Below are 17,070 nucleotides of genomic sequence, written 5' to 3' on the forward strand. Positions count from 1 at the left end.
AAAAAAAAAAAAAAAAAAAAAAAAAATTTATAAATGACTATGAACTGGTTCTGCTATTCCTTTACAGTGGCATAAGGGGATTTAATGAAGATTCTCTATGGACAAAGGACTAATGTGCTTAAACATTATCTTTAGAGATAAATTTTACCTAAATCTCTAGAAAATAAATACTAATAAATAAATACTAACTACTAAGTAAATCTTAAACACTTGGCATTTGGAGTGGTAGGGATAAGTTAGATAAAAACATTTCCTGTCACACCTTAGATAAGCCTTTTGTTACACTAATTATTTGAAAATTTTACTTAAAAACAAAAAAAGCAACTTTCACTTTATTTTCCACATATTCTGTATTATTCTTCCAACATTGTTCTACATGTCTGGAATGGCATCTTATTTCACAAACTCATTAGTCATTTTTAACAACCCATGCAAGTCTTTTTCAGATTCTAACTTTTAAGAGATATTTCAGATATACAGTATTTTCCTACTAAACCTTCTAAGTCCAAAATGTTACACATGCCTTTTTGATATAAAAAGGGTACATTTCCATGATAGGAAAAAAGTCAATTCTGAAATCATTTTGACTGATATAATTCTAGTGGCATTTTAAAATTAGATTTTTAAAAAAACAATTATTCTGAAGGAGGAAGGAAGGAAGGAAGGAAAGAAGGAAGGAAGGAGGGAAGGAAGGAGGGAGGAAGGAAGGGAGAGAAGGAAGGAAGGAAAGGAGGAAGGAGGAAGGAGTATAAGTCAGACATAGTGGTGAGTACCTGTAGTACTAGCTACTTGGTAGACTGAGGTGGGTGGATGACTTGAGCCTAGGAGTCTGAGGCCTGACTGGGCAATGAAGTGAAATCCTATTTCTAAAATATTACACATTTTTTTAAAATAAAATGAGGCCAGGCACCATGGCTCATGCCTGTAATCCCAGCACTTTGGGAGGCCGGGGGAATCATGAAGTCAGGAGTTCAAGATCAGCCTGACCAACATGGTGAAACCCCATCTCTACTAAAAATACAAGATTAGCCGGGCGGGGTGGAGTGCGCCTGTAACCCCAGCTACTCAGGAGGCTGAGGCAGGAGAATCACTTGAACCCAGGAGGCCAACGTTGCAGTAAGCCGAGATCATGCCACTTGCACTCCAGCCTGGGCAACAGAGCAAGATGCCGTCTCGGAAAAAAAAAAATAATAAAATGATGTATCTATTTATCTAGAGAGAAAGAGAGATATTAAAAATAGGGTTATTTACATTGAAACTTGAAAACTATATATCTTATCAATTTAGTATAGGTTCTAAAATGGTATCTAGGTAATATTACAAAGAGGCACAATTAATCAGGTTGGTATCAGATCAGTAGTACCTACATGTTTAAGGAAGGCTTCATGAAAGCTATTTAAAATACAGATTCTGGCCAGGCATGGTGGCTCACACCTGTAATTCCAACATTTTGGGAGGCCGAGAAGAAAGGATCACGTGAGGTCAGGAGTTCAAGATCAGCCTAGCCAACCTGGCAAAACTCCACCTCTATTAAAAATACAAAAATTAGCCAGGCATGTTGGCACATGCCTGTGATCCCAGCTACTTGGGAGGCTGAGGCTGGAGAATTGCTTGAAGCTGGGAGGCGAGGTTGCTGTAAACTGAGATTGTGCCACTGCATTCCAGTCTGGGTGACACGGCAAGACTCTGTCTCAGAAATAAAATAAAATACAGATTCTTTATGAAAAAATGTCAAACAAACTCAAACTGACATACATTCTACAAAATAACTGGCCAGTATGTTACAAAAATGAAAACATCATAAAAGAAAAAAGTCTGAGGCGTTATCCTAAACAGAAGGAGACTAAGGAGATATGACAACAAAATGAAATGTGGGATCCTGAATTGGATCCTGGCCAACAAAAGGGAACTGACAAAACTTGCATGAGGTCTGCAGTTAAGTTAATAGAATTATTAAAATGTTTATTTCCTGGTTTTGATAATGGTGCCATGGTTCATAAGATGTTAACATTTGAGGAAGGTGAGTGAAGAGCCTAAGGGAACTCTGACCTATTTTTGTACTTCTGACATTACTTCAAAATAAAAAGAAAAAAATAACCTAACCAGATTTGTGGGTCCCAAACCCAGGATTCTGATCTAGAAACTAGGACTCCAATATGAATTTAAAAATATTCCACAAGAGTTCTGGTGCTCTACCAGGTTTGGGAACCACTGGCTCCAAGAGTAAAATTAGTATAGAAAACTCCAGGAACAAATATTCAGGATAATACAATACAGGTATTCTATTTTATATTTATAGAATACCTTTGAAAGTATTCTATACTTTATAAAGTGTTCTATGAATTTTAAAGTGCCTTTGCCTACAGTACCTCAGTTGATTCTGAGAAAAACTCTGAGATAGGCAAGGCAGGTAGGTATTGGTCTTACCACACAGACAGGCAGTGTTCAGCTCCAAAACATGATCCCTTTATTCCTAGATTATGATTTCCAACACATCTTATTGATTTTAAAATGACACAAACACTTCAACCAATCAACAGATATTTAATATCAGTAAACATAATGACTAAAGATAAATACGAACCACATTATTTTTTAGTAAATTTTAAAGATTAAAATTTACCTGACTCTCATAAAACCAGAAATCTCTATTATCTATACAACAACAACAAATAGCCATAAATATTATCTGAAGGAAATCAGATGTTTCAGAAGTTAAAAAAAATAAAATCAGTTAAGCACTTTTTTGCTATAGAGCATTCCATTCTTCCATCATGGATTACAAAGAGTTTACTATATTATATACTAAAATACAATTTCATTATAAAGATATGCTTCAAATAAACTGATAGTTTGCTATGCTAAGGAGAAATATCCCCAAAGAAAAGCAACAAAATGATACAGAATATACTACTAATAAAAAGCTTTATGCAAATTTTGTTCATAAAAACATTAAAGGATCTGTTATCAATGTTAGCAAAATCTGGCAACAGGTACTCAGGCAAGGAAAAAACCTAAATATCAAAACATGGGTTGTTTCTGACAGCAAAGGGAAATTTCAAACTAAAGTATGAATTTGAAATGTTAATTCATTTGGTAAGTATAGGCAGTAGAAAACCACAAAGTTTATACTTGATGTGTCTGTATTTGATTTTCAGATATAATTTATACACTTATTTCAATCCTGCCCACGTATTAGTAGTACTTGCTGTGCAACAAGCTGCATTCTACACTGCATCAATCTGTAATTGCCCCCTGTTGATTCTCTCATTGCAATAATTGAACAAACAATGAATCTTACCCAATTAGTCAATTTGTTGTAATTAATACACCCAATTCATCATAAGAGAAGAAAACAAGCAAAAATACAATGTCACATTATTTTTTCTTTGCAAGTCCAGTGAAAGGTACTGAGGCTATTTTTAAGTCCTCAAATACAAACTTAAAAAACATACACACACATCTTTAACTTAGTGAAATGATGCCCATATAAAGTTCAACTCAAGACCCCAGCTTAAATTCACCTTGGAAAAACAAGCTAGTTTTAAAAAGGGAGTTAAAACTCTAATCCTTAAATATGTGAAAGTTACGTTGTATTATATAAGCTTTTGGGAACTTGGATTATTACTTCATGTTTAAAGTTGGACATCTTTTTTTTTTTTTTTTTTTTTTCAGAAAGGCTGAATTTACTGAGGTATTTCATGTAAAAAAGAACTAAGAATCCAAGTTATTAGCTAAGTATTAATCAGTCAATACATTTATTAGTACAGTTGAATTCTTAAAAGATATGTATTGTTTTTTACTTATTAACATCTCTGCAATTGGGAATCATTTTAATAATCAATGACATGCCATAGTGTTAACTGGCAATATTTTTTTGTCTTCTACTGACACATAAAATTAATGATGTGTCTGTGTTATAATCAATGACACCTTAGACTCAATAAAATATGGTACATCTATTTGCCAATGACAAATCTTACTAGCATGGTTCATATAATGGTACCATTCTTAAAAACAGAACTGTTAATTGTTTTTGATTTTTTTTTTTTTTTTTTTTTTTTGAGACAGAGTTTCACTCCTGTTGCCCAGGCTGGAGTGCAATGGCTCTATCTTGGCTCCCCACAACCTCTGCCTTTCAGGTTCAAGTGATTCTCCTGCTTCAGCCTCCCTGAATAGCTAGGATTACAGGCATGCACCACCATTCCCAGCTAATTTTGTATTTTTAGTAGACATGGGGTTTCTCCATATTGGTCAGGCTGGTCTCGAATTCCCGACCTCTCAGGTGATCCGCCTGCCTTGGCCTCCCAAAGCGCTGGGATTACAGGCACGAGCCACTGTACCCGGCCTAGAACTGTTAATCTTATTTGAAATTAGTTACAATAAGTTACATACATATCAAGTGTTTCTGAGGATGAAGATGTTTCAGATTTTTACTAAGTTTTGTTATCTACATGCAAGCAGTAAAATCAGTAAAACATTTTATCTGCTTGGCTTTAAAAAACCTAGAACTTACATGAAGACTACTAATGAATGGTATGTCTAACAATCAAAAATTCATAATAAATGTATACCATGCATTTTGACAACCACTCTTTCATTAATCATATACCAATAAACAATTAACATATTTATATTTAATTCAAGCATATATTATTTCAAAATTCCTACTGTTTTGAGAACTTTGCAAGCAGGGCCTCACACGTCACTTTATTAACAAGACCTATGAAGTGACAATTTCTAATGATGTATCTTATTTTTCGCTCAGATTTTGTTCATCTTATTTTTCCTTTAGATTTTATTATATAGATGAGAATGTCTCTCTAAAAACATACATGTGGACATACATGCTAGTTTTGTTAAAAACACACACCTATACATATATGTATATATATGATAGCATGTAATTAATAAATGTTATTTTCCTACTTCCTTCTTAGAGGTTCAAGACTACAGCAAACACAGGCACAATATCATTTTGGGATCTAAATTAATGTTTTATTGTTTTTCTTCATAACATGACTTATACTTTTTCTACTAGAGTTTGATAAACATCCCCAAATTTAGACATGTTCTGTTTTAACTAAAAGCTACTGTAGTACCCGACAACGACTATTCCTGTAACACATACAAAGGATAATTATGGTTAACACAAAAAGGAAAAGAGTTTAATCATAAAGGATAATAACTGATTGAATTTATAGGGCTATGAGGAAATTTTTAAGTAACCAAAAGCTTTCTACTTATGTCAGCCAGATAATCTATAACACAAGTAAATTCCAACAGACAACACAGAAACATAATTTAAATGTCAAAGTAATAAATCATAGATTTAAAAATACTCCTATCAAATCATGTGAAATCCCATTCCATAATCTAAAACCAAACAGGGCCATAAGAAAATTCTACTGGATAGCTTAGCTTCTAAAATAAATTAGTAAAATTCATCCTAACTCTCTACTATTACTAAACTACTAGTTATATCCCTGTGGTTTTATGAATGGATTAGCTTCCATTTCTGTTTTCAATTTAACAAGTTCAACCCTTTGGTATAATTTAAAATTTAACCATCCATCCATCCATCGATTCCATAAAATTCATCCCATTCCATTCATGGAGCATCTATTATGTACCTACTATTATTGAAGGAATACTATTTTGTACATAAGGCAGCTTTCAGAACCTGACTGCCAAGATCATAAAAAACACCAAAGCAGATAAAAGTTTTCCAGGCCTATCTCACCCTTCATTTTCCACTTGCATTTCCATTTCAACTCATACCCTTCCACATAACCACGAGCAACTCCCTCAAACTCCAGGCACATTTCAAATTAAATTTATCTATCCTAAATGCTACTTTGGCTAGCCTGTTCAACAGAAGCATGGTCATGTCAAAATAGCCATTAATAAGTTAACCTATTATTCCCTCTTAACAAGTAGCAACTGTTTTTTTCTGCTTAATTTTTAAGCTGATCATATTTAGGAACAGAGCCTTAATAGAAAGAGAACTGAGGTGGCTGAATGAATGTGGGCTTGAAGGAAAGGGTGTGGCTCCTGGCCTTGGCCTTTTCCTTAAATAACTAGGTTATTTATGTTTTCAGAAAACAATGACTAACATTTACTGAGCACTAAACATATTCCAGGTACTGTTTTATATGTTATTACCTCATTTAGTCCTCAAAATAATACTATGAGGCGAGTACTATCCTATCCCCATTTTACAGAGGAGAAACCTAAAGTGTGAGGCGGTTAGCTATTTGTACAGGGTTACCCAGCTTGAAAGTGATACAACTGGGATCTGAACAAATGCAACTGGCTCCAGAGCCAAATAATTTAACCCCATTATCACACTGTATACCCAATCTAACTCACAGATTGTAAAAATTAAATGAGACTCTAAGAAAGTGCTCTGAAAAGGACATTCTATTCTTTGCATTGGAAAAAAAAAAGTTAATCTACAAAAGTGACAAAAGGTTTCAAGCACATTAGCAAACAGGGCAGTATTGCTTTTCTTCAAATTAGTTTTCCTAGATTATATCAAATCACATATATGGGTTAAATAAATGACATCAACTATAAATTACTGTTTACAAATTTAGTTACTTTTTAAATTTATATTTTACATTGCTGTTGGTTAAGTTGTACTGCTATCCAAACAAATTCATATCAATAATTTGATATTAGCAGCAGCCCAATTTTTCTAAAATTAATAGAAAAATAATTTTAAGTGAAATGTTTAATATATCATAAAATGGTTCTAGTTGAAATGATGCAACTGAACATTATTTAAATGATTCTTCATCCAAAAATTAAATCACAAAATTCAAAAATTACAAAGTATAGTGGCTTATTGGAAGGCACAGTAATGAAGTACTTCAATTGGCTAATACCAGAATTCTGCATTGTGTATGAATTTCATTTATTCCAACTATGCCTTTTCCTCCAACATGATAATAATTTTTCTCTTTGACTAATATAAATCAGATACTACTGTTTTACTCAAACAGCTTAATTAAAAAACAAACTTCAGTTCTACTTATCTGCGTTCAACTTATGAATTCTTCTATCAAAAAGACCTATATTTTCATCAATTTTCCTTTTCTAGCAACTACTCAATATTTTACGACATATTTAGCCAAAACAGAAAAAATATCATTTCTAGTACAATTCTTATTTTGTTTTCTAGAGCTTGCTACCTCTAGAAAAAATAATTGATTAATGTTATACAATATTAATTGTTAATAATTTACCTACTCTTAACAAAAATACACATATCACAAAATAAGTCAGTACTCTACTTCAGTGTTACTATTTCCCTTAACACATCAATTCACTTTTCTAAAAATCGGTGTTTCTCTCTAATTTAATTATTTCTAGTTTTCTCTTATATACAATTTTTTTCTTAAACCAGATTTACTTCTGGTATCTTTTGCCTTTAGCTGTTCCCTCCCAAGTTTGAAGCAAATAGCAGTTAGTATAACTTTTGAAGTTTATCAACCAATTTTGTTTTACGCATTGTTTTTCAAAAAGTTACTCTTCCAAATAATATTCTACTCTATCTTGATCTCTGAACAAGTTCAAACTGGAAACCTTAATTATAGTAACTTTTGGTGCAGCAAAAAACAAAATATGGGATTTCCTGAATTAAAACTGGGCAGAGTTTTTGAAAAATAAGTTACTTTCATACTTAAAACCTCTAAAAAAAAAAAAGGAATAGAAAACTTTAAAATTTCATTTCAGCTGTCTGCAAAAAAATGCAAAATCAATATTATGACTATCTATTTAACAAGAGATCCCATATTATTTAATAGTTTGGGCCTGAATGGCATCAGGACCGAACAAAATAATCTGGTGTTTGCATTTAAAATGCTAAGAATTCATTTGATTTATACAATTGTATTAGTTCTAAATATCTGTATAACATATCAACAATTTCTGAGCAAATGAAGATTTTCTTAATAAGGACATTCTTTGTTGTGGACTTGTGAAAAAGAGAAAAGTCAGATTAAGCACCTTATGTAAAATTCCACATAAAGTCCTCAAAAATAACCAGTCCTGCAAAAACAATTCTAAACTCTGTTGTCTTAGTTATGTTCACCCTTGCTTGCTAAGCAAATATACCTATAAAGCAAATTATAACATTTACTGTATTTTACTTTTTGAAAATGTTTTAGGTAAGTAGCAAAAAATACATAGGATTAATGTATCCTCCTAGAGTAATTCTTTGTCCTTATAATTCTCTTGGAGCATTAATCCTCACTTGACCTCTTTAACATAAAGTAAATCAGACTGCATGGAAGTAAATTAGTAAGAGTTAGCAGCTACTTATTGTTGATTTACATGGTATTAGTTCTTGCTTTTTTTTTTTTTTTTTTTTTTTTTTTTTTTTTTTTTTTTTTTTTTTTTTTTTTGCCATTTCCTTCAGTCCAAAGTTGTGGTTTTATAAGAAAATATTACATTTCATCTTTCCAAACTGTGAGGTGCTCAGTGAGGCACAAGTACAACTAAGAGATAAAAAATCTTAAAAAGAATTTCAATGCATGCTCTGTAAAGAAAGTTAATATGAAACTGGCACAACAATATGGATTTCATTTTGCTTGTTTTTATCCTTTTCCTGATTAATATACTGAAATATTTTACTACTTTAAATCGCTTTTAATAATATTAACATACAAAAAGCTGCATTCATACAACCAAAAATATTGGGAGATCCTGGAATATTATCTAATTCATTCAACAAGGAAATAAAGCACGCATGGTCGCCAGCAATTTAAAACTTAAATATGGGAGTAAATATACTCAAATCAAAAGTAGATGGTTAGGCAGGTTGAACTTAAACACAACATTGAAATGAATTAAATTTAATTCTTAACCAACTTACCCAATTTTTGTCTTCTCTTTTAACTTAGAACAAGTTTTTGTTTTTTTGCTGTCTTTGTCCTTTGGCTTGGATTTCATCCTTCTACCTTTCTTTTCCTCTTTTCCTTCAACTGAAGCACTAGGAAAGTTTTCAGGGCTCATTACTCGTGGAATATTGCGTTCCCCACGCTCCTTTGCTTTTGCTATGGCCTCTGATATTATACGATTAGCCTTTTCTTGCTTGCTTTCTGATTCCACCTTTTTTCTCTGCTTCTTCTCAGACATGACCCTCACCTGGGTATTCTGCAACTTAGTATATGTCCCAGAACCATCACTCTTCTTGGAAGATGGAGGCTGGAGAAATAAAAATATTTTTTATAGAATATACCAAAGTACATCTGAAACAATTGTCACAAATATCTTAAAATCTTAAATTAAGCTTACAGAGGTAAAATTACATGAGCAAATATGTGAGTGCTACCAACAAATTTAAATTAAAACATTTTGCTTATCTAGAAATTAGTACAGATATAAACAGCTCAATTGCTACTTTTAAAAATGAAGGTTAAAGAAGGATACTATAGATTCATTGATATTTTCATGGCATTCTTGGTTAGTCGATTCAAGTTTTGTCCTGTAAAGATAGTTGATTCAAATTTTATCCCATAAATACTCTGTGCATTTGGAATAAAAGTCTTTTCTTTCCTCTTCCCTCCCAAATTCTGAACATTATTAATACATTTTAAATAGTTTTAATTTAGAATTACTCCTTACAGTTTATTATGATTTTTAGAAAAATAAAGCCTCTGCTTTAAGACTAGAACCTGAAATCACTTAATATTTAAATGCAGCAACATAGCTAGTTAGTAAACAGACATTCTCATACTTAAAATTAGAGAAAGTTTTAGTTTTCCCATGAAAAGAGTTAAATGTGATCTTTTTTTTCTTTTTCTATATCATAATTATTTTGCTCAAGCAATTCGGTAATGAAACAAGTTTTATAGTTTTACATTAAAATTATTAATATTTTAGCAATATCACAGGAAGCAGATCAAGAGCATTTTAAAAAGAATTTCCTCTTCAAACACACATTCATCCACATATACTTAGATCACAGTTTTGTTATGTTCTTACCCGTAAACATGCCTCTGACTATAGCAAAGGAAAAAACCATCAGGAATTTCCAAACACATTTTCATGCTGATTCCAGTGTGCTTCACTGGATATTTTTTCTATACCTGCCTCATCAAAGGTTTCATAGCAGTGCTGCAGCACTGGGAAAGGAAGGAGGGTTTAGAATTGCTCACTAAAATGCCACCTTAAGGCCTACAGGCTATAACAAATAACCAAGACTCGAGAAAACAGCAACAAGCTCAAGATGGCGATGCAGTACGACTCCCGTAGCAGCAGCCAGTAATAAGGAAGGTTATTCAATCCCATTAGCCTTTTAGCCCAAAGAACCCCTCCTCCTCCCACTCATTCAGGCTTTCACTTACCCTTCCTCTTGGCCTCTTCACTGAAGACATTTTTGGCGTCAGACAAAGGCTTGCCCTCTGCTTTTTCACCACCCCAGGCAGTGCTCAAGAAAAAAGCATTGAAAGAAGATTCCTAAATGGCCTATTTAGCAAGCTGCAACCAAGAGATGCACAACCCTCCACAAATACACATTTTGATTTATCAACACATTTCTGCCTTGGCAAGTTTATATCTACTGTTCATTCTATTTAGATATGAAAAAGGCTGTAAACACTCCTAAAAAGCTGAGTTTCCTCAATAGCTGTAAGCAGATAGCCAGATTCCAACAAAGCACAGAAAGAAATGAATGCACAAAGCATCAAAATGCATCAGCATGAATATTAGAGATGTCGTTAAAAATACTGACTCCTTCTGCGGAAGTAGGCCAGCAGATGGTGCTACCAGTTATTATTCCATTAGACTCTGCAATTTAACCCCCAATGGACTGTTCTTCCCTCCATGTAACACATTAACTCTCACTCTGCCATTTCCTGCAGTAAAGTTTTTAAAAATACATAAAAATCTGATTTGAAAAAATCACCTGAGAACTAAAACTGTGGTGAAATGGCATTATGTGGCTATCAATATTTAAAAAAACAAAATCCAAAGCAATTTTTACTGGAGAAAAATACTTTTCTCCAAGATACTCTAAAATATTTAAAATATGAAAATAGCTGAAGATTAGCAAAGGGTTAAAGAGCAGGTCATGCAAATGAACCCATAATAAGTGACTTCTCTTTAAGATACTAGATAAGGTTTCTAATAATTTTTCTAACAAAAAGCTAATAATGTTATTTTGAAAATAGAGAAATAAAGCTATTTTCATTTGAATTGTAAAAACAGGCTTAAAATTTTGATATTTATGAAGAATTACTAACAATGTTAAAATTTTTTCATCATCTTAACATAGATGAATACATTTTTCTAACATAAAAAACTCAAAACCTTCCTGACCTTTTCTCCTCACCTTCTATTTTAACTGAACTGATGATTTTTTCAGGTAAAACCGTAGGTTTAGTTCCTTGCTGAAAATAAATAAGTAGCAAGTTGAATTGAATTTGAACATCAGTACAACTTTTCTTTCTATAAAAATTGATTCTATTTTAGTAAGCAATGCCCTTAAATCACTAAAACAAAATTTCACTGCTTTAAAAGTCAAATTTACCTTTCATCAATGCCATTTTTTCAGTTAGTCCTGGCTAGTCATTTGATAGTACTATAAGACAACACTGGGCTCCCCCCTCTGCCCCTTTTAGGAACCAAAGGCCTCAAAACAGAGAAACAACACTATTTTAAACAGGGCTCTAGAAAGACCCACGTGGACAGCACGAGAGATTAAAGGCAGAGGACAAGTAAGGGCAAAGAAAGGATCTGACTGACTTGAGAGGTCATCAATGTGAAAATAATAACAATAATGAGATAACACTGACTACTTACTAAGTGCCAGGCATTATTCTAAGTATTTTACATGTAATAACTAATTTAATCCTGATTAATAATAGGGTAATAACAGTGATAATGGAGATAAGGGACTGGCCAATGAGAGAGATACTCTGACAGTAGCATTACAAAATGACAGAATAAAACAGAGAACAAGTAATTATAAAAATCACTATGATAAGAAGAGCTAAAATGTAGTGTTTACTATGGGCCAGGCACTATTCCTAACACTTCCTATATATTGATTCAATTAATCTTCAAAACAACTGTGTGAGATAAATACTACTGTTATTCCCATTTTGTACATGAGGATACTGGGGCATAGAGAAGTGACTTGCCCAAGATCACATCATAATAAAACAGATGAATAGTGGAGCAGGGATTAAAAGACTTGGGGTCTCTGCAAGAATTGGGTATTAAAAAAACAGAGAGAGAAAAAAAAAGACAAGGGGTCTCATTAGGGAGACCACACTCTTAACCACTATATTTTAATCATGTTTGGTTCAACTACCATGATTTATGGAGACTAATTTGAGGACAAAGGAAAGTAGTAACATTCTTAAAACTTCAGAGATACCAATAATAAGCTAGGATAAATTTTTTTTTTCCAGTAGCCTTTCAAAAGTGTAGAAATCAACTAGACACAGGTGGGGCATGGCTGAGGCTCGGAAGAGCCAGTACTTGGTTTCTCGACTAAGAAAAAGTAAAAGAAGGCTGGGTACGGTGGCTCACACCTGTAATCCCAGCACTTTGGCAGGCTGTGGAGGGAGGATCACCTGAGGTCGGGAGTTCAAGACCAGCCAGACCAACATGGAGGAACCTCGTCTCTACTAAAAATACAAAATTGGCTGGGCATGGTGGCGCATGCCTGTAATCCCAACTACTCAGGAGGCTGAGGAAGGAAAATTTCTTGAACACGGGAGGCTGAGGTTGTGGTGAGCTGAGATTGCGCCATTGCACTCCAGCCTGGGTGACAAGAGCGAAATTCCATCTCAAAAAAAAAAGACGAAAAAAAAAAAAAAAAAAAAAAAAAAAAAAAAAAAAAAAAAAAAAAAAAAAAAAAAAAGAAAAAGAAAAAGTAAAAGAAATAGGAAACCTAGTGGAGAAAGAACATATATGTGTGTGTAATAAGTTTAATTCTTTTAATACTGAGTTTGAAATGGAGAGCTCTAGCAATTGGAAATTTGGGATTAGATCCTCAGAGAGAGAAGTCAGCTGGAATGTAAGATGTGGATTCTCCTGCTGTTCTTTTACATTACCATCAATTCATTGAGACACTCACTATTCACGGAACCTAGGAGGATTTCCAAAATTACTCACTTCTCTTATACAATTTTTCAATAGATTCTATTACCTGACTCAGAATCTCAGCTGTTTACCAATAAATCTTAATAGCAGAGAGCAGGGAATCTATGATCAAATATTTCTTCTGCTACTAGAATACAATATTTTAAAGCCATATTCCCACAGAATATGAACTGAGGTGTTAAGAAACTGAATATTTTTAACATTGGTCATTTCCCAATTCACACAAACAAATGTACAATGTTATGATTTTTCTGCCCTTTTCCCCCCATCTAAGCAGTCATCAAATTCTGTCAAATCTACTTAATTGTATTTTGGATTTTTTCCCTCTTCTCAGTCCCCAGAGCTCCTGCTTTATTAATTTTCTACTTGTTACACTCTGGTTATGCAGGAAATGTTCTTATCCATAAAAAATATATATCAAAGTCTTTGGAGATGACAGATTACTAGGTCTGCCCCCTATTCAAATGGAGCAAAATAATTTCTTTGTACTATGCTTGCAATTTTTCTGCAAATGTGATAGTTTCAAAATACAAAGTATTTAAAAATTTAAAATAAACACACAGGCCTTGCTCCCCATGAGCTTGTATGATTAAAATAATAGGCCTGGTGCAGTGGCTCACATCTATAATCCCAGCACTTTGGGAGGCTGAGGTGGATGGATCACTTGAGGTCAGGAGTTCTATATCAGCCTGGCTAATATGGTGAAACTGTCTCTATTAAAAGTAAAAAAAATTAGCTGGGCATGGTGGCACCTGCCTATAATCCCAGTTACTCAGGAGGCTGAGGCAGGAGAATGGCTTGAACCCAAGAGGCAGAGGTTGCAGACAGCTGAGATTGTGCCACTGTACTATGCCACTGTACAGAGCAAGACTCTGTCTCAAAACAAAGAAACAAACATATGAACAAAAAATACATAAAAGGTACATATATTAGTATCATATCCAAATATTCATTAAAAAAGAAAACTTGTAATAAAACAGATGATATGTGATATATTATTTTGATAGCACCTGGGAGGAATATATGGAAGACCCTAGATATTGTATTTCAGTATTGAGGAAACTGAAAGATTTATAGTATAGGCCGGGCGCGGTGGCTCACGCCTGTAATCCCAGCACTTTGGGAGGCTGAGGTGGGTAGATCACGAGGTCAAGAGATCGAGACAATCCTGGCCAACATGGTGAAACCCTGTGTCTACTAAGAAATACAAAAAAAAAAAATTAGCTGGGTGTGGTGGCACCCGCCTGTAGTCCCAGCTACTCGGGAGGCTGAGGCAGGAGAATTGCTTGAACCCAGGAAGTGGAGATTGCAGTGAGCCGAGATTACGCCACTGTACTCCAGCCTGGTGCCTGGCAACAGAGCGAGACTCTGTCTCAAAAAAACAAAAACAAATACAACAAAAAAAAAAGATTTATAGTATGAGTGTTTGTCAAAGACAGGTCATGAAATAATAGCAAGTCATGACATACATTTAAAGGGTCCAGACAAAAACAGCAACAACACAAATAGAGCGTGTCAATCCCCACTACAGAAAGAGGATGGTGTTTGTCTCCACTACAAAAAAACAAAAAACAACAACAAAAACAGAGTAGAAGAGGATAGTGTCAGTCCCTTATGGATGAACTTCATGCTGCTAATAAAATTATAAATTTTCACACTACCTGTTATTCACCTTTTCCTTTGTGAGGAAAAGAAGCAAAGAGACTTGGGCAAGAAATTAGAGGTTTTAAAATCTGAGTGGGGGCTTAGGTCCTTTCTCCTCTGGTAAAGTAATTAGACATATACCCAACCCCCATATTGGGGAGTTTCTCCATTTCCAATATTTCACTTGTATTAGTAAAATTACTTAATCAATTTTGTATGGGGACATAAGTAGAAATTATAAATTTTCAAAAAGAGAAGGGGAAAATGATCACATGGCTACTGTACATTCAGCTACACAGAATAGGTTCCTCTACTAGCTGGCTGGGGTGCTGGAGGTTACACACACAACACATCTAGATAAAGAAATGTTCTACTTATTTTTTAAATATGAAAAAAATAAGGTCCCAGATATAATTCCTTAGTAAAAATAAAACACAGAACAATGAATTTCAATAACAGAGATACAACCTCCCTGTAGCTAAAATTCTCCCAACCTTTCTCAAGAGACAGGAAGACCCTTAGGCTTTAGGCTTGGAGGACTAGGTGGATAGAAGTTTCAACAGAAGAGGACATAAAACAGAAGAAAACAGCAAGCCTTGAGCAAGAATGAATTTATCTGCCTAGAGAGACAATGTAGAATAACAGAAGAGAACTAGTGGTGATACCCCAAAACACCAAGTTTCAAGAGCTAGCAGATGAAGAGGAAAGGAAAACAAGAAGAAAATGCAAGAATGGTAAGATGAGTATCAGAAGAGATACTCATGGAAGCCAAGAAAGGAAGGAATTCAAAGCTCTGCAGTCAAAAAGAGAGTAAGCATTTTAAAGTAATTTGGTATTATAAAGATAATTTAACAAGGCATTTTACTTCTCTTAAATTGTTTATTGTAAGGTGGTGTGTTGGTTTTTAGTCTTCTTATTTTAAAAATAGAAGAAGCATGGCTAGGCGTGGTGGCTCACACCTGTAATCCTAGCACTTTGGGAGGCCGAGGCGGATGGATCATGAGGTCAGGAGATCAAGACCATCTAACATGGTGAAACCCCATCTCTATTAAAAGTACAAAAAAAATTAGCTGGGTGTGGTGGCACACACCGGTAGTCCCAGCTACTTAGGAGGCTGAGGCAGGAGAATCGAATGAACCCAGGAGGTGGAGGTTGCAGAGAGCTGAGATTACGCTTCTGCACTCCAGACTGGGTGACAGAGTAAGACTGTCTAAAAAAATAATAATAAAAGCATAATTGTTTACTTAAATATTCACGTTAAATCTATCTAAAAACAATAGATTTGCAGTTAATTTTAGTAATATGTGTCAAACATTAATATGGTGGCTTCTTTTGATGTTTAAGGCATACAACATTTTTCTTTAAAGTATCAATAAAGACGTGTTTTAAGAGAAAAGGGAAAAAACTGATCTAAGAGCAAATTATAATGTCAGTCTTTTTCTGAAATTTACCCTTAGATTTGTTTTCAGAGTTTTGCACAGAAATGGAACAATTATTTCACTTCACTTTCTTCACATCTGTGAACTGTCATTTTCACAAATTAAAAGGTTTACTTTCCTCTTGTGACTTGCAGTAGTACCCAGGTTTCCACTTTTAGATGACCGTGACTGTTTTTAAGTGTAATAATCTTAATTTGCATTGATACAGTAAGACTTTTTAAGGATTGGCTTTATTTTAAGCATCCACATAAAAGTTCAGGCAAATAGTTGATGTTCATACAAGTTTTGTTTCTTTTTTAAGTAAAAATGTATATCTAATTACAGGAAGCACAGGGAAAAAAGGAACTTGTTAAATGCAATCAACAAAAACCAGATGTAATCAGCAAAATGGGGATGTAATCACTAAAATCCAGAGTGTAGGAAATTCCATAGGACACAGGACTCTGTTTCTTCAACAAAGAAATTGTTAAGAAACAAAACAAAAAAGGGGAACCACAGAGTAAAAGAGACTTAAGACTAATTGGAATGATAAAACGGAAAAAAAAGAGAGAAACACTTAAAAGACCTCAATAAAATGCAACATGTGGAGCACTGCATTTGGTTTATATGTTTTCTAAGTTTAGATATTGGCCTAAACAAGTCAACTACAAAAATAAATTTACTTAAGAACTAAAGAAATAGAAAATCTGACCAAATATTTGATTATATAAGAAATACGGTTACAGCTTTTCAGAAACAAACAAAAAAAAGAATTACGATTATCTTTTTAGTGTGAAACTGGTTTTTCAGTTGTATTTTAAAGACAAAAATCTAAGGCAGGCCTGGTGGCTCATGCCTCTAATCTCAGAATCTTGGGAGACTAAGG

At 33.8% G+C, this 17,070-nt stretch overlaps 1 protein-coding gene across 16 annotated transcripts in view; it reads right to left on the reverse strand.

Annotated features, from left to right (window-relative positions):
- Positions 1 to 17,070, reverse strand: part of CHD9 (chromodomain helicase DNA binding protein 9) — a 272,858-nt gene that overhangs the window by 118,107 nt on the left and 137,681 nt on the right. For 10 of the 16 annotated variants that reach the window (XR_005200569.1, XR_005200570.1, XM_017530098.2 and 7 more), the window contains exon 3: positions 8,882 to 9,213. Coding sequence is in view for 14 of the 16 variants with exons in the window: in XM_017530098.2 (XP_017385587.1) it covers positions 8,882 to 9,213 (332 nt within the window). In the remaining 2 variants the exon portion in view is untranslated. Of the gene's footprint in view, positions 1 to 8,881; positions 9,214 to 9,993; positions 10,279 to 10,355; positions 10,742 to 17,070 lie in introns of those variants that run through there. The other 6 variants (XM_037739117.1, XM_037739118.1, XM_017530104.2 and 3 more) reach the window with 5 other exon arrangements.

This window comes from Cebus imitator, unplaced genomic scaffold (genome assembly GCF_001604975.1).
Source record: "Cebus imitator isolate Cc_AM_T3 unplaced genomic scaffold, Cebus_imitator-1.0 Scaffold63, whole genome shotgun sequence".
NCBI classification, from domain to species: Eukaryota; Metazoa; Chordata; class Mammalia; order Primates; family Cebidae; genus Cebus; species Cebus imitator.